At 62.9% G+C, this 16,717-nt stretch overlaps 1 protein-coding gene across 2 annotated transcripts; it reads left to right on the forward strand.

Moving 5' to 3' along the window:
* The first annotated feature begins 1,839 nt into the window (after positions 1 to 1,839).
* On the forward strand, positions 1,840 to 16,203 carry Ncf4 (neutrophil cytosolic factor 4). Of its 2 annotated transcripts, none has more exons than XM_047551410.1 (10): positions 1,840 to 2,049; positions 7,146 to 7,230; positions 7,656 to 7,809; positions 8,955 to 9,025; positions 10,778 to 10,905; positions 11,737 to 11,794; positions 12,353 to 12,451; positions 14,278 to 14,408; positions 14,620 to 14,685; positions 15,128 to 15,233. In XM_047551410.1, the coding sequence occupies exons 1-10, from the start codon at positions 2,018 to 2,020 to the stop codon at positions 15,162 to 15,164; spliced, it is 861 nt and encodes a 286-aa protein (XP_047407366.1). In that variant the 5' UTR covers positions 1,840 to 2,017; the 3' UTR covers positions 15,165 to 15,233. The 2 variants fall into 2 exon arrangements, with proteins under 2 accessions (XP_047407366.1, XP_047407365.1); XM_047551409.1 differs by lacking the exon at positions 15,128 to 15,233 and adding an exon at positions 15,759 to 16,203 and having other exon boundaries at positions 1,845 to 2,049.
* Positions 16,204 to 16,717: the final 514 nt, after the last annotated feature.

Here is a 16,717-nt window from a genome sequence, read left to right on the forward strand (position 1 = left end):
TCCGACACTCGACTTGCCACTGGGACCTCACGTTTGGCCTGTTGCTAGGCCTGGACCTGGTCCCAGACCAGGCTTTGAAATCTCAGCCCCGACGGCCATGTCCACTCTCACGGGCTGTGTGGGCCACCCACCCCCCTATTGGAGCAAGTTCCTGTCCCCTCTCTTAGAACCTGCAAATCGCACTTGGTTTTGAGCTGGGATGTGAGTGTTTGAAGTACCCAGGACACACTCTCAGCATTGCCTGTGCCTGGGCAGGGCAGGTGGCCCCTTCCTCCCTGCGGATTTGTCTCCATAGCCCAAATGCCTTGTTCAATAAACAGCTACTGCTTGAGGATCTCTCTTCATCCTCGTCTTGTCCTCTCCTCTGACTTTCTCCATTTTTCTCTGCCTCCCCAGGAGTCCATGAGGGAGGACGGGTCTCAGAGGGGCCCAGGGCTCTGGCTTGGCTGGAGGGAGGGAGGTGGTCCTCCCTGGACAGTGGTGGGCCCAGGGCAGCTCCTACCCTGAGACTCCGGCTCCACCCTGGACTCTTTTGGGGGCATAAGTTCCCTTGGGTGGCGGCAGGGGGCAGAGATAGCTGAGGGAGGTGCCCGAGTTGCCAGGAGCCCTCCCTTCTTGGAGCCAGAAGCCCTGGTGACCCTTGGAAAAGCTCCTGCCCCAGGCCCTTTGGATGTGATAGATCTGCCACGGCTCAGGCTCCACTGGGCCACCTCCGTCCCCGCAGATCCCTGTTCAAGTCCAGGGTCCTAATGCGGCTCGAGACCAGCCCAGGCTCCTGTGGGCAAGGCCTGTTGGGCGATCCAGGGCTGCCCGTGGACCTAGGCCCCGCCGCACCGTTTCCCCTTGCGGTCTTCCTTCTCCGTGTGCCCGCAGGCGTGGCTGGTGAGGGCGTGGGACAGACAGTCCTGGGGGCTGGCCTCTTTCCAGCGTGGACTTCCTGGAGAGCCCCGCAGGATCCAACAGCCCTGCGTGTGGGGGCTGCGGAGGCAGCGCGTTCACTGGCCGGGTGCTGGCCTGGCGCCTGCAGGGAGCCCCGTGCTGAGCTAACCAGGAAGGCGCTGGGCACACCACAGGCACAGCAGGCGAGGAGTTCCGAGGGTTCCAAATGCTCTGCGGCCAGGCATAGGGACCGTAGGGAGAACCAACACCGAGGGGCCCGGCGGGGTGACGGGTAGGGGAGAGCAAAGGGCAACCTCCCAGCCGGGACCTGAGGAGGCAGGAGGAGAGCTTTCCAGCAGAGGGGACAGCGGCACCGGGCCCTGAGAATCAGAGCTCCTGAGCACTCCAGAGAGGGGAGGCTGGGGGAGGAGGTTGGGGCGTCCTCCTGGACTGGGGGATTCTGAGGCCAGCAGGGTAGGAGTGTCGACTTTCTCCAGAGCCCAGGGTAGAGCTGGGGAAGAGCCGGAGCAGACAGGGCACCCTCAGGCCTGTGGCGGGAACCCTGCCCTGAGGACTGGTTGGGCCCGGGGTCCCGGGTGAGGGCAGGACACACCAGGGTGAGGGAAGAAGGGGGCGTAAACCAACTACCCACTCCAGCAGGACGGGACTGCGGAGCCGGGGAGGCTTCCTGGAGGAGGCGGCCTTTGGACAGGGCCTGAGGATTGACAGGCAAGGTGGAAGTTCGCCTTCCGGGCCTGGGGGAGAGGGAGGGAGGTTAGATCTGAGGGGCCAGAGGGTGACAAGGGATCCCCAAGTTTACAGACCCCCTGTGGCTAAACCAGTGGCTTTCTCATGCCCAGCTGAGGCTTGGCACCAGGGGCGGCATCAGGAAGACGGGTGCCCAAGGAGGGGACTTCCCCAGTGGCTGTGCAGCTGAGAAGGGGAACAGGAAGTGCAGGCGGCCTGCGGCTCCAGCCCCAGAGGCAGAGGAGGGGCTCCTCGGGGTCCAGCGAGCAGGGCGGGGCCTCCAGGAGCACAGGTCACGCCCGAGGTAGGGAAGCTGAGGAAGCGAGGGGTGAGCTCGGCCGGCCCGGGCTGGAGGGACCCGTCTCCGCCTGGTCCCCGAGCGCCCACCACCATGGCCCTGGCCCAGCCGCTGCGGGCCGAGAGGTGAGTGCGGGAGTCCCTCGGCCTCCTTAGCGCAGAGGGGCTGGGCGAGTCAAAGCCTGCATTCGCAGAAGCGAGGCTCTGGGATCGGCTTTCAGGAACCTTCGCCGGTGGCCGCCGCCCTCAGACGCCACGGGAACTCTATGACTCAGAGGGGAACCTGTCACCTGGGGTCACACACCAAGTGGACGCAGAGTCTGGGGGCTCAGACGTCTTGCTCTGTCGTCTAGGGTGCTTTCCCCTGCCTGGTGGTCAGTGACGCCTCTCCCATCTGCTGCTCAAATGGGCCCCTCCTCGTTCTCCTCCTCCTCAGGGCTCGGCTCAGACGCCGCCTCCTACGAGCAGCTTTCCGGGACTACCCTACCTCTTCCTTCTCGGGCCCTTGCTTTGTTTCCTTTCTCTGCCTGGTACTTGCGTAGCTGGCATGACACCAGATCTCATTTATCATATTTTAAGAAATTTCATTAGATGTCGATAGACCTTTATTTTATTCATTTATTTATACTCAGAGCTGAGGATCAAACCCAGTGCCTCACACGCCTGGCAAGCGCTCCACCACCGAGCCACAGCCCAGCCCCTCGGTGACTGTCTTTTCCACTGGCTTCCCCATTAGAAGCAAGCTCTGTGACTTTTCTGGGGGCTCTGTTTTGGCCACTCCTGGATCCCTAGGGTCCTGAGTGCTCAGTACAGGTTGCGGAGGGAATTACTGAATGGAGACTGAACGGAAATTCCCAGAGCCTCCAGTCCAACGCTGCCATTGCACGGATGGGAAAACCGAGGCCTCGGGAGGACAGAGGACCCACTAGGGGCACGGAGAGCTGAGCGTCGGGGCGAGGCCGTGGAGCGGGCCTTCCCGGGCCCAGAGCTCGCCCAGCAGGCTCTTGCTGAAGGCTTCCTCAGTAGCTTCCAGCTGTGGGGCCTGAGGACACAGCTCGGCTTGTGCCTGGTTGGGTACGGCAGTGACGTGGGGAGCAGGTGCCCGTGTTAGTCCTCAAGCATGGCCAGCGGGAGGGCGGCTGAGGTGGGCCCAGGGTGGAGCCTGGGCGCTGGGAGGGAACCTGCAGTGGAATTTCCCAAGGTCAAAGGTCTGAAAGTGAGCATATCCACGTGTGGGGGACAGGGACGGCACCCGGAGCAGGTGCCTGGTGGGGGGGTCACAGCGGCCTTCCGTGGCCCTTGAGGGTGGCGCTGGGGGCCTGCTGACATCGGCCTTCGGCCCAGCCCCCGGCGCCTCGCCCACAAGTGCTCACGGAGGCTGGCCTGACGTGCCCCGGAATCTTCCGGAAGCTGCGGCAGCTTGAGACTTGGCCACTTCCTGCTTCTTGGGAGTTTAGGAGGTGAGGTCAGGGCTGGCCAGCAGGGCTTGCTCCTCTCTCCCATTCTGTCCCCATTGCAGACGCCTTCGACCCTCGGTGGGGGGGTTGCCCCTCATCCCCCCACCGGGCCGAGTAGCCAGGTCCTGGGGCCGCTGGCCTCCGCTCCTGCTGGCCTCCGCTCCTCCACAGCTGCTCCTGAGAGTGGGTCAGGCACGCTCTGCTTGCGGCCAAGGCAGAGGACACCCAAGAGGGCAGGTCTGCCTGGCGGGACGCTCTTGACTCAGGCCAGGTGACGGGGTGGCTGCAGCGGCCACTGGGGCCTTGGTCCTGCCAGCAGTGTGTGAGCAGTTGTTTGTGCCGGGAACCTGAGCTAGGGGCCCACCCCGGCCCTTCCCGCCCTCGGCCTCCCCGTCCAGGCTCAAAGTGGGCTTCATAGGAAGAGCCCTCTGTGCACCGAGCCCCAGCGTCCTGGCCCCGCCAACCTGGGTGTGGTCCCCGAGGGAACGGTCACTCCAGAGAAGCTTCCAGCTGGATTCTCTGTGCCCGCGGCCTCTCCCCATGCAGAGCCTCCTGACTGTCCCTGGAGGCAGCCAGGCCTTGCATGCCTTGCTAAAGCAGATGGCGGTCGCAGCTGTGTGTGGAGCACCCACTAAGTGCCTGGTGCCGTCCTGCACACTGAGGAAGTGTCGTGGGCACAGTCCTGCCCTCGTGGGGACCTTCGGTCGTGCTTGTTAGAGGTGGAACCTCGTGACCATCTGAAGACATAAGTGCTTCAGCTGCCGTTTTACAGCAGCGTGGATGAGGCCAGAGCGCAGTGAGGCCCTTTCCACGGTCCCCGCTGGCAGTGGCCACGGGGGAATTTGGCCTTCGTCTTTGCAGGCCTGGCCCTGAGCCTCAACCCCTCTGCTGTGTGTCTGCCTGCTTGACCTGCTTCTCCCGCCTCCATCCCCGGGGAAAGCCGAGGCAGGAAGTCCTGGTGAGTGGCACCTGCCACTCAGTGCGCCCTGCCTGTGCTCAGCCACGCCCACTTCCCTGCATTCCTTCCACTCTTGTGTGGCTTCGGGCCTTTGCACGTGCCATCCCTGAAGGTCCCGAAGGGCCTTTCCTGCCAACTCCTCTTTGCCGTCCCTGGCGCTGCCCGTTGGGGAAAACCTCCCAAACACCCTCGGCCTGTGCGAGGCCGGCTTCCCCCTGGAAGCTGTGAGGTCCAAGGAGCCGAGGCCACGTCCTAACGTGTCCACACCAGTGTCTGCCCTAGAGCCAGCGCTGCGTGGAATGTCCTGAAGCCGGGGAGAGGTCGGGGTTCCTCTGCGTTCCTGAGGCAAGCTGCTGGGAGGCTCTGAAGGATGGAGAGAATATTCTGGAGCCAGCCTGCTTGGGCAGTTAGTTAGCCTCTCTGCCTCACGCGTGCTCGGAGGAGGGCCCGTGCCCAGTGCCCACTCAGGAAGCGGGGGCTGGAGGGGTCTTGCCCAACCTGCCCTTCCAGTTCCTTCTGGCCCCACCCCTGGCTTACTGCGGATGAAACGCAGGGGCCCCGGGGCAGGTGGGCAGCTCCTCCCCAGGCTGTCCGTGTGGGCAAGGGTGGTGACCCAGCGGCCAGAGACCCTGGAGCCGGGGACTGGAGCCGGGACTGCACCCAGAGTCACTCGCGGTGGCAGCTCCTGGGTTCTGAAGCCGCCCCCACCCTGGGAGGACCAGGCCCCGGGGACTGGCAGGGACAGGTTAGTCCCGACACCCGCGAGCCTTGGACGAGGCAGCCCCTCCCCGCTCACGGCTGGCTTCTCCTTCCCTCATCTGTTGACAAGTGACAGGGTTTGGCGACGGTGCCCGGGGGTGTCCGCCCACTCTGGGCGAGCTTCCTCTCTCCGTGTCGCCGTCCACTCTCCTGCTCACCCACGGCTCTTCCCGGGGGTCGGAAGCACAGGGCACAGGAGACGCTGGCTGCTTCTGCCCCTGGAGCTGAGCCCCTGGGTTAGCTCCGGATCTGCGCCCCAGCCTCCCGCTGGGTTGGCCAGGAGCCCGAGGGCCCCGGGGAAGCCTGCCCCAAACTGAGCCCACCGACCGGGCCCTCTTCCCTCCCCACTCAGAATGGCATCACTCTGGTGCTGATTTTTCCTTCTCCTCCAACAGGGCCCAAACCCCGCTAGTCATAACTGAAGAGCAACTCACAGCTTGGGAATGAGGCCCCAGGGAAAAGAGGAACTGACGGTGGCTTAAACAATGACCAGGGTTAGCTTTTTCAGATAACAAGGAGGCGCAGAGGCAGGCCAGAGCTGGGTCCCCAGCTCAGTGGCTTCAGAACCAGCAATCCAGAGATGTTTTTGTTTTCTCCTGGTTTTGCCTCACAGATGCCTTGTGGCTGCTGCAGATCCAGACATCACACTTGCTTTCATGGTTGCTTTCAAGGGAAGAGACCTGGTCCACGCCTCCAGACCAGGAAAGCAAACCCTCTCCAGAGGCTCCCAAAATAGATTTTCTCTTAGATCTCATTGGCCAGAACTGGTCACCTGGCAGCGCTGAGTTACAAGGGAGCTGGGAAACAGGAGCAGGGTCCCGCTGTTCAGCTCAGATCAATCATGATCTGTCACCTTGGGGACAGGCACACTGCCACTCTGAATGAAGGGATATTGGTTGGCCAGGAAGAAGTCGGGGACACAGCAAATGCTAGCAGTGTCTGCCAAGGGTGGGGTCCCTGGTGTCCCCTGCTCCTGTCCCTGCTGACGGCTCAGGCCCGTATCATCTGTCTGTTGGGCCCTTCAGGAACTCCCAGCAGGACTCCCCCCTTAGCCCCTCTGAGCCTCTCCACTCCGGGCCTGAGCCGCGGTCCCGAAGCCGGGGTCGCCTGTGCTTGACTTTCTTCTGAAGCCCTGCGTGACTCCCTTTTGTTGCTCGTTGGGGTTCCCCCCCAGCACGGGGACCCTCACCTGCCTCCTGGGTCTCAGACACACCAGGTTCCGCCCACACCAGATCCGGCCCCTTCTCCGCCTCAGAGCCTTCGTGCAGGCTGTTCCACCGCCTGGCACACCCTTCCCGGTGCCCTCCGGTGGCTTCCTACGTGACCGTCTAGACCTGGCTCAAATGTCACCTGCTCTTTGTGGACTTCCCGAGCTCGGCATGGCTAGTCCTTCTCTCTATGGGATTCTGTATTTGTCCCCTTTGTGCTTTACTCTCACGAAATCCCCGGAGCCATCCACAGACAAAACCAAAAGGCTGATTTTGGCTCACGGTTCTGGAGGTCCTCTTCCAAGGCTGGGCGCCCACTGCTCGGGCCCCCGGGAGCCCAGGCAGAGCAAACCACTTAGGTCAGGAGCGAAGCAGAGGAGGGACCAGCAGGGCCCACCGTCCACTTGGAGGGCACGGCCCGCCTGGTGTCCTGGGATCGCCCGTGGGCCAAGCTAAGGTGCACAGCACCCCAGCAGTGCCAGCCTGGGGACCGAGCCTTTACACAGGGACCTTGGGGACACTCGGCATCCACACCTCAGCAGGCCCTGCGGTTCTCTGTCTGGGGCTGACCGTCTGCCCTGGACCCAGGCCTAGCAGGGCCGGTGGAGGAGGCCGCCACGCTCACTCGCAGAGCAGTCTGTTGGGCTGCGTCCGGCTGGCCACACCTGGTCCCCTCCGGCCCCCTCATGCCCAAGGCCAGCTCTGCACCTCCGAATGCCCAGCCCGGCGACCGGCCAGGCACGGGCAGCGGGGCACAGCCTGCTCCGTGCCCTGCCTCACGCCCGCAGGCCTGGGACACGGCGGCGTGATAACCAGGGTCCTTTCTCTGGCCGCCCTCAGTGACTTTGAGCAGCTGCCCGAGGACGTGGCCATCTCAGCCAACATCGCCGACATCGAGGAGAAGAGGGGCTTCACCAGCCACTTCGTAAGAGAGCCCGGCCCTTCGCCCTCTGGCCTCTGAACCTTTGCTCTCTGACCTCTGGACCTCCCACTTCCATCCCTTGGCTGCTCAGTGATCCTCAGCAGGGCCACTCTGCCCCTTGGGGGACATTGGCAACACCCTGAGATATTTTGACTCTTACTTCTTTTCGGGCAGGGCTGCTACTGGCATCTAGTGGGTAGAGTCTGGGTTTGCCCCAGCCCAGGGGACAGCTCCAGTGAAGAGCTAGTCATCCAATGTCACCCTGAGGCCGAGAGAACCTGCTGTCTCCCCAGGGCCTCTGAGCCTCCACCCTCTGAGCCTCCACCCTCTGAGCCTCCACCCTTTGAGCCTCCACCCTCTGAGCCTCCACCCTCTGCCTCTTGGCTTCTTTTCCTGACCTCAAAGCCTTCCCCGGCCTCTGTCCTTAGGTTTTTGTCATCGAGGTGAAGACAAAAGGAGGTTCCAAGTACCTCATCTACCGCCGCTACCGCCAGTTCTATGCCTTGCAGAGCAAGCTGGAGGAGCGGTTCGGGCCAGAGAGTAAGACCAGCCGGTTCACCTGCAGCCTGCCCACGCTCCCAGGTAGGCTGGCTGCCTGCTCAGCCAGGCCCAGGCCCGGCGGCGACCCCGGCTCCTCTGGCAGTGAGGCGAAAGCCCCTGGTCTAGCCGGGGAGCCCCTCCGGGCACAGAGGCTGCCGGTCCGCCCCGGTGGCCACCCTCTGAGTCTCCCTGGGACTTCGCCTACAGCTCTCCAGCCTCCGTCATGGTGCCCGAGAGCCAGACGGTGCCACGCCTGCCTCCTGGCTCCCCGGGTCCCCACAGGCTCCTGGAGAGGACAGTGTCTCCGAGCTGTCCGTCACCCGCCTGCCCTTCCCCAGAACACCTGCCCTCCTCTGAGGACTGACTCATGACCCAGAGAGACTCGTCTGTTGGGGTGCGATTCAGGATCTGGTGGATGGCTTGACCTTGGCACCTTGGCACCTTGGCACACGGGAAGGTGGCACCTTGAGAGGTCTAGAGAATCTAATGCCAGGGAAGTCCCACCCCAGAATTCCAGTTCCTTTTCTGGAGGAAGTCGGGCATAACGATATGTGTAGAAGCCCCTGGGGACTCGTGGTGCCCCCAGGGCTGAGGACCGCTGCCTCGGCGATGGGGCTACGGCCGGGAGCAGAGCAAAGCCTGTTCTCCTGGAGTTGAGAAGGGTGCATGTGTGTGCGTATGTGTGTGTAAGTCTGTGTGTGCACTTGTGTGTGCTTGTGTGTGCATGCATGTGTGTGCACACATGTGTGCATTGTGTATGTGTGTGCATGTTATGTGTGTGCATACATGCGTGTGTGGATGTATGCATGTGCGTGCATGTGTTCTTGTGCATGTGTGTATGTGTGTGCCCGTGCGTGCGTGTGTTCTTGTGCATGTGTGTATGTGTGTGCGTGTGTTCTTGTGCATGTGTGTATGTGTGTGTGCCTGTGCTGTGTGCGTGTGTGCGCATGTGTTCTTGTGCATGTGTGTATGTGTGTGTGTGTTCTTGTGCGTGTGTGTGTGCGTGTGTGTGAGCAGGTGGAAACATGAAGGGCAGCAGGACGATCGTGTCAGCGTGGTCGCCCAGGCTCCGGGTGCCATGGGAGAGCTCCAAGCCCAGGACTCTGGCTGCTTCCTGGCCTCAGGGCAGCCCCTGCCCAGGCCACGTGCCGTGCCAGGCTCCCAGGATGGCTCTGCCTTCTCCACAGTGAAAGTCTACATGGGTGTGAAGCAGGAGATCGCCGAGATGCGCATCCCCGCCCTCAATGCCTACATGAAGGTACCGCGGGCTGTGCCACCTCGGTGCATGGGAGGGCACGGGGGTTGGGCGCAGGCTGTGCCACCTCGGTGCATGGGAGGGCATGGTGGTTGGGCGCGGGGACCGCCCGGTGTGGCTTTGGGAACAGGCCTCTGAGGTCCTGAAGGCCTGACCTGGGGAGAGAGGCAGGATGAGCCCTCAGGGCTCCAGGGCCTGGGCGGGGGCCACGGAGAAGGTGCGAGAGCCGCGCTGGGAGCAGACAGGTCTCTGGCGCGCTCCAGGCCCACTGGGGTTGCCTGCGCCTATGTCAGCGTTCAGGGTGGAGGGTCAGCCCCCGTCCCGAGGTGCCCCGCGGGAAAGCCCGCAGGTGGACTGTGAAGCCACACGGAGGCCACACGCAATGCCCGCGTCACGGGGAATGACAACCAGGCCACCCACTGGCAGACCTAGAGGAGGTCCCAGGGCTGACACAGGCCGGCACCCGACCACACGCTGCATGTGGACTCTCCCGCCATCCTGGCTGGCTGTCCGCGGGGAGGTGCCACCTGTAGCCGTTGGCATCCTGATGAGAGGGGACACAGGAAGGAGCATCCTGAAGGAGAGGCCGCGGCAGTCAGGGAAGGACTCCCCCTCCCCGGCAGAGCCACGAGGAGAGGACCCATCTCCCCAGGAGGTGGCGACACCGGGTCACCAGAGGCGCGCAGGCCGCGGGAAGCTGGAGAGGGAAGTCCCCGTCACAGCCCGGTGACCTCACAGCCCGAGAGCCCTGAACCCGGAGGCTTCATCTGGGCTCTGACGCTGACTGTTGGGTGACTTGGGCGAGTCGACCACCGTCTCCGAGAGGCCTCGGTTCTCTCACCTCCATCGCTCGGGCCTCCCGGAGCGCAGCCGGGATCCATTGAGAAAAGGATGGAAGCTGCTGTCGGCGGCAAGCTCTCCAGAGCGCGAAGGGCCAGGAGGGAGCAGCAGGGGCGGGCGGAGGAGGGCGGAGGAGGAGGCCAGGCCAGAGGCTGCAGGAACCCTGGGCTCTGAGCCAAGGAGAGGCGGAGAGAACCCGGGCTCTGCCGGGGAGGCATCTCCCCTCAAGGGGGTGCCGAGACGGCTGCTCCTTCTGGTGCTGGAGGCTGCCCCTCCCCCTGTGCTGGAGGAGGGAGGAGGCTCTGGAGGGAGGCCCTGGGGAGCTGGGACTCCCAGTGGCCCAGAGGAGCCTCTCTCTGCCGCTGTGTCTGATCGGGTTCCTGGAGACCAGCCATCTTCAGGGCAGGACCCCTCGCAATGGCAATAGCATCCTGCGCTCGTTCCATTGTTAAATAGGGGTTAGGAAAGCTCAGTTCACTGCGACTTCTCCACAGCTGCTGTTAATTGGGGTTATTTGGCGAACACACCCTATCTGGCCTCATCTTGAGCTAAGGGGTGGGTTTTAGCAGCAGATGGCTCTGGGTGCCCCAGCTCTGTCACCTGCTAGGCTGTGTGGCCCTGGGCAGGTCTTTTCCCTCTCTGATCCTAACTCACAGGTACTGTGAGATGGACACACATGCACTCAGCTCAGTGCCTGAAACAGTCACCTGTTGCCACTGAGAGTGCTGTTTCTGGAGGCCTGTAGCTATTTCCAGATGAGCTTGTCTCACGCCAGGGGTCCCCAGGAGCAAAGCGTGTGCCGTGTCACCTTCAGCCTGGGCTGCGTCGCTAGAGAGGGGCTGAGGTCTGGGGCGGGATGAAGCCGGACCTGCAGGCCTTTCTGCTGACCGCCACCCTGTCCCACCTCCCCTGCAGAACCTCCTCAGCCTGCCTGTCTGGGTGCTGATGGACCCCGACGTCAGGATCTTCTTCTACCAGTCGGCCTATGACGCGGAGCAGGTGCCTCAGGCGCTGCGCCGGCTCCGGCCGCGCACTCGCAAAGTGTGAGTGGCTGGGGCAGCTCCGCGGGCTGGAAGAGGAGCGAAGGAACCAGCCCAGCTCTGCCGGGCGCTCCTCCTTATCAGAGGGGTCCAGCTGAGGACCGCAGGACGCGTGTGCTGGCGTGGGTGACGGCGAAGTGGGACGCGGGCCCGGGGCGTTGACCCAGGAGGATTCTGTGCACAGCGACTCCGGAGGCCGCTCAGAGCTCTGGGTGCCTGCGGGCAGGAGGAGGGACGTGGAGAGTCACTCATGCAGACTTGCCCTCCCGCCCAACCTTGGTGGTTACAGCCGCTGGCTGGCCGGCCACTGTCGTTGCTCCTAATTCCAAAGAGCCGCCTGTCCCTTCCCGAGCTTCCTAGGCGGAAAATAAGCGCCCAGCCAGAAGCGGCTGGAATAGTCCTGGGCTCCCCAAGCCAGGCGGTCCCGAGCCCCTGCCCTGTCTGCAGCACCCCCTTCTCCGGCCAGCGCCCCAAGTGCCCCCTTCCCCCACGCCTGGCGCTCCCCTGTCACCCAGGCAGGGGGCTCTGAGTTCCAGCTGTGCCCCAGGCAGCCGTGGCCCCCTCTCCCAGCCTGGGTCTCCTCTGCTGAGAAATCTCCCTCAGAACACAAGGGAAAGGCGCAGAGCGTGGGCGGCCACCCCTCTGTGCCTCCTGGTCCACAGTCACCCCAGGCTGGTGAGAAGGAAGGCGGTCGCTGGCCGAGGACCAGGGGCAGCTGCGCTGTGGTCCTGCCCCTCCAGCCGCCCTGGTCCTCACCAGGAGTCCCCTGAGCGCAGAGGCAGGAGCTGGGCCCTGGGGGGGTCGGGAGGCTGACGGCCCCGCTTCTCTCCACAGCAAGAGCGTGTCCCCGACAGGCCCCAGCTTGGACCGCACGGAGGCTCCGCGGGCAGAGGTACCGCAGTCCACCTCGGGGCCGCAGCACCGTGGGTCTGGGAGGTGTCTGGGCACTGCGGGAAGGGAGGGGCCGCGCCTCAGCCTCAGACGGGCACCCAGCCCAGCAGGGGCGGGAAGTGACCAGCAGGCACAGGCAGCGGAGAGGGCGTCCCTCCACCTGCCACTCCAGGGCTCCTCCTGGCCTCTGTGGGGCCAGCACTCAGACAAAGTCCTGTCCTCCCGGTGCTCGAAGCCACAGGTGGCACTTCCAAACCAGTGAGGGCAGAGCCCTGGGGTAGGGAGCCTGCAGCTCTCGGCGAGGCCCGGGAGGCCAGGAAGGAGGCTGTCTGGAGAGTTCGGGCCTTTCCCCTCGCTGCATCCCACCAGCTTTGGGAGGAGTGCCTGATGTGGGGTCAGGGAGACCTGGGCTCTCATCCCCGCCCCTCCACTAACAAACGGTGGCCTCAGCATCCTGCCCGAGCCTCAGTTTCCTCATCTGTAAAACAGGAGGCCAAAGCGCGTACGGCACTTCAGTAGATGCTCAATGAATGTCTGTCCTTCCCACGCTTCTGCACAGGCCGTGTTCGACTTCACCGGGAACAGCAAACTGGAGCTGAACTTTAAAGCTGGAGACGTGATCTTCCTTCTCAGTAGGGTCAACAAAGACTGGCTAGAGGTGAGACTGGAGGCAAGGCTGGGGGAGGATGGAGGTGAGAATGTAGGTGAGGTCGGAGGCTAGGATGGAGGTGAGGATGGAGGCTAGGATGGAGGTAAGGTTGGAGGTGAGGAAGGAAGGAAGATGGAGGTTAGAAGATGAAGTTGGAGGTGAGAAGGAGGATGGAGGTTAGGAGGTGAGGACACAGTAGAGCTGGAGGTCAGGACGGAGCTGGTCATTTTAGGTGTGCTGGGCAGAGGAAGAGCTGGAGGAGGTCCAGGGAGTCTCGGGGAAGAGAGGCCATCTGCAAGAGCCTGGGGCCCCAGAAGGTTGGGGAGCCTGTGAGGACATGGCGCGGGGGACAAGGGTGTGGGGAGCAGGAGGCTCTGGGGCCGTGAACTTGCCCTGGATCCGAGGTGGAGGAGTGGGTTGCTCTGGGCTGGTGAGGGGACCTACCCGGCTCCGTCGTGAAGAGGCACTTCCTCAGCAGTGGCACTGCCGACTCAGGGACCTGGCGGGAGACGTCCTGTGTGGTGCATCGGGGCCTCTCCATAGAGGCCAGTCACCCCCAACAAGCCCCTGGTCCACTTTTGCTCCTTGGGACAAAGTCACTCCCACTTGAGAAGCGCTAGGGCCAGCCCCAGGGGTCCTGGCCCCATGGAGGGGAGGAGGAAGGGTCCCTGGCGTCCAGCACTGAACAGGAGCAAGTGGTGACCGTCAGGGGACTCGGCAGTTTCCCTTTGCCCCCAGCGGAGGCTCCATCCCAGGATCCCAGCGGCTCGGCCGCTCTGCAGGAGGGAGCGTTCTCTCACCCCCTGCCTTCCAGAAAGTCCTGCGTGTTAGGATGCGGTCATCTGCGGCCTCAGCTTGCAGGAGGGGCAGGCAGGGTGTCACTCGACCCTCGTCTGTGCGTCTGTGTGTCTGTGCCAGGCGCATGAAGCATGTCTCTGTCCACTTGTCCTGAAGCTCCAGCGACAAAGGGCACAAAGCACCAGCTGGCCCTGGGCTGGCGCTCAGGGGAGGGGCCTGGGCTGGGGAAGTGACCTCTGGCTCCTCGGGGTGTCTAGGGGACCCCGACAGGCCCCTCCATGCCCCTTGTCCTCTCCCTTTACACCTGTCACCATCTGTCACTACGTGGCTCACCTGATTGCCCAAATGTCACCTACCACCCTGGTGGGCTCCCAGGGAGGGCACAGATGTATCTCCCTTGAGTGCCCAGAGCCCGCACAGAGCAGGGACTCCAGAAGTCTTTTTTGAATGAATGAATGAGGTGAATCATCTCTCCAGAAAATTCAGATCTTGACCTGAAATCCAAAACCAGAATGCGAGTCCAGCGGGACAGCTCGGGAGCTTCCTCACTTTCCGCTCTGTTCATTGGTTTTCTGTCACTAGAATAAAATGCCCGAGACAATCAGCTTATAAAACAGACGAGGTTTGTTTGGGTTCATAGTTTTGGGGCCCCCAGGCCGCCATCATTTGGCCCTGTTGCTCATCACGGTTGGAGCTCGGGACAGCCAAACCCCTTGCCTCAGGGCCTGGAAACCACCTGGAACAGTAGCAGGAGGCAGGGGTCAGGGTCCCACCGCCCTTTAAGGCCACACCCCCTTTAAGGCCACACCCCCATGGTCCAAGGACCTCCCCCTAGGCCCCGCCTCTTAAAGGTTCCACCACCTCCCAACAGTGCTGCTCTGGGGTACAAGCTGTCCCACCTATGCCTCTGGGAACACTCCAGGTCCAAGCCATAGCCCCTGCCCACTGCATAAGGGGACCCAGACCTGTCCCTCTGCTGTCACCTAGAGGGCCTGGGGGGCTCTTTGGCAGACCAGCAGCCCCTTCCTCCTCCTCAGGGCACATCCCGGGGTGTCACAGGCATCTTCCCAGCCTCCTTCGTGAGGATCCTCAAGGACTTCCCCGAGGAGGACGACCCCACCAACTGGCTGCGCTGCTACTACTACGAGGACACCATCAGCACCATCAAGTGCGTGGCCGCGGGAGGGAGGCGTCCCCCGCCTGCTGGCCACCCAGCCCACGCCACACTCCCATGGCGTCCCTCCCCCTCCAAAGCCGGCTGTGGCTCCCACGCCCTTCCAGATGAGCCGCGTGCTGTAACAAGATGTCAAGGTCCAGCCCGTTCCCGGCCCCACCCGCGTCCCCTTCCAGCCTGACGCCCCACTCCTGTTGCTCCTCAGGGACATTGCTGTGGAAGAGGACCTCAACAGCACTCCCCTGTTCAAAGACCTGCTGGAGCTCATGAGGTGAGGGCCGGGGCGCCTGGCGGTGAGGACGGAGGGGAGGCACCTGCCGAGGACCTCGGTGTTCCGTGTCATCCCAGCTTCCTGCCGTAGCACAGTCGGGCCCCGAAGGCGGGTGGTCCCCTCTCCATGAGAGACAGAGCCGGGAGGAACTGCATAGGCCAAAGGGCCCGGACTGAGGTCACACAGAGCGTGACTCCAGACGTGCAACCAAGTTCTGACTGGAAGCCTTGAATTTGACCCTAACCTCAGGGAGCTCACGGCCTTCCAAGACCCAGGTCGTGGCTGTAGTCGTTTTAGGGAACGGTGAGCGGGGGGCTGCATTTCTTACTATCAAAGTAAGACCTGCTCATTACGGAAGGGAACGCCCGCAGTCATGTCCAAAAGGTGCAGGGCCTGGACGTCACCTGACTTCGTTATTCCACGTGGATTCTGGTTTCTTTAGCTCGTGTGCACCTCCCACTCCCAGCCGCGCACCCTGAGCAAGGCGTTTCTGTGGACAGCTTTTTATTGGCCGCTTAGGTCACCTCCCCTCTGTGACAGCTATAAACCATGTTGTGACGCCCACCTCTGTTCTCGTGTTTGATGACCTGTCCAATCACTTTCTTGGGATCATTTTATGGGATCAGCATTTGCAAATCAGACTCAGACTCATTGGGTCAAGTTACCCCGAGGGAGGTCAGGTTGATTTTCACTGGCCGGCCGGGAGGGTGGGTTCCGTTCCTCACCAGGTTCTCCACAGCTCCATGCACGTCTCTCTCTGGGACTTGCTCTGTTCGGCCCTGTGCCTACCAAAACCCCGCTCCCTCTTTGTGACGGCTCTTCAGACTTTAGCGCTGCATGCGAGACATGTGAGCCCAGGCCTCCAATGTACTGTGAAAACCCTTCTCCCCTTTAAGTCTCAGTTTCCCCGTCTGCACAATGGGGTGGGCTCTGCCCGAGGACGAGACCTGTGTGGCGCTCCTTCCTCCTCGGGCTATTAGAGCCCTCTAGGAAGTCTCCCTGCCTCTCTGCTCAGGCCCAGGGCTGCGGCTTCTCTCCTGGGGCCCTGATTAGCCCTGACCTGTCCCATCCAGGCGGGAGTTCCAGCGGGAGGACATCGCCCTGAACTACCAGGACGCCGAGGGGGACCTGGTTCGGCTGCTGTCAGATGAGGACGTTCGGCTCATGGTGAAGCAGGCCCAGGGCCTCCCCTCCCAGAAGCGCCTCTTCCCCTGGAAGCTGCACGTCACCCAGAAGGACAACTATGGCGTCTACAACACGGCGCCCTGAGCCTGCAGTGGCCCTGGGGTGGGAGAGGTGGCCCCCTCAGAGACAAGTCGCTTGGCAAGACCTGGAGGACGTCTGGGACATGCTGGTCCCGAGGCTGGCGGGCCTGCGGGAAGGGCTGGTCCCCGTCTCTACACCTGTCTCTGAGTTCAATCAGCCTTTGAATCCCAGAGGGCCAGGCTCGGGAACAGTGTCTTTTGGAGGGAAAGAAAGAGGGAATAAACTATCGCTAAAGGGCATCAGCTGTGGGCCATGTACACCTGGCAGGGGCCCTGCTGGAGCTGCCAATCCAGCGCCCACTCCCTTACCCCGTCCCTATGTGGAGAAACCCCGCGACACCCCATTCCTGCTTCCCGACTCCCTTTGACCCGCCATGCTCCTGCATTGCCTGGAATTGGCCACCTGCTTCCCGCGAGGTCCCACCAGTGCCCAGTCCTCCGCCGAGTGCCGAGGGTCAGGACTTCTCTCGGCCCTCGGCCCGCTGCTGTCATACAGAGGAGAGGATCTCGGTGCCCATTGTCCCCACGGCAACGGAGGGTGGGTAGAGGCAAGGGAGGACTCTGATACTCGGGTGGGGGAGGCGGAGTGCTGGGGTCTTCTGTGAGCTGAAGCTCCTCCATCCAGTTCTATCTGCAAAAGTCCTTTCCAGAACACTGGTGAGGGGCATGGTGGACCCGTCCCCAGGGAAACGCCATTTAACAGATAAAAACCCCGAACACCAGCCACTTGAAGTCTCCAGGGGCTTAGAGCAAGCGGAGGAAGATAT

This window comes from Sciurus carolinensis, chromosome 4 (assembly GCF_902686445.1).
Source record: "Sciurus carolinensis chromosome 4, mSciCar1.2, whole genome shotgun sequence".
NCBI classification, from domain to species: domain Eukaryota; kingdom Metazoa; phylum Chordata; class Mammalia; order Rodentia; family Sciuridae; genus Sciurus; species Sciurus carolinensis.

Bases quoted from the DNA above. Each gene is read 5' to 3' on its own strand.
- Ncf4 (XM_047551409.1), top strand. From the start codon at position 2,018: ATGGCCCTGGCCCAGCCGCTGCGGGCCGAGAG. The intron at 2,050-7,145 runs GTGAGTGCGGGA...GGCCGCCCTCAG, and splicing joins CAGCCGCTGCGGGCCGAGAG to TGACTTTGAGCAGCTGCCCG. The intron at 14,686-15,758 runs GTGAGGGCCGGG...TGTCCCATCCAG, and splicing joins GACCTGCTGGAGCTCATGAG to GCGGGAGTTCCAGCGGGAGG.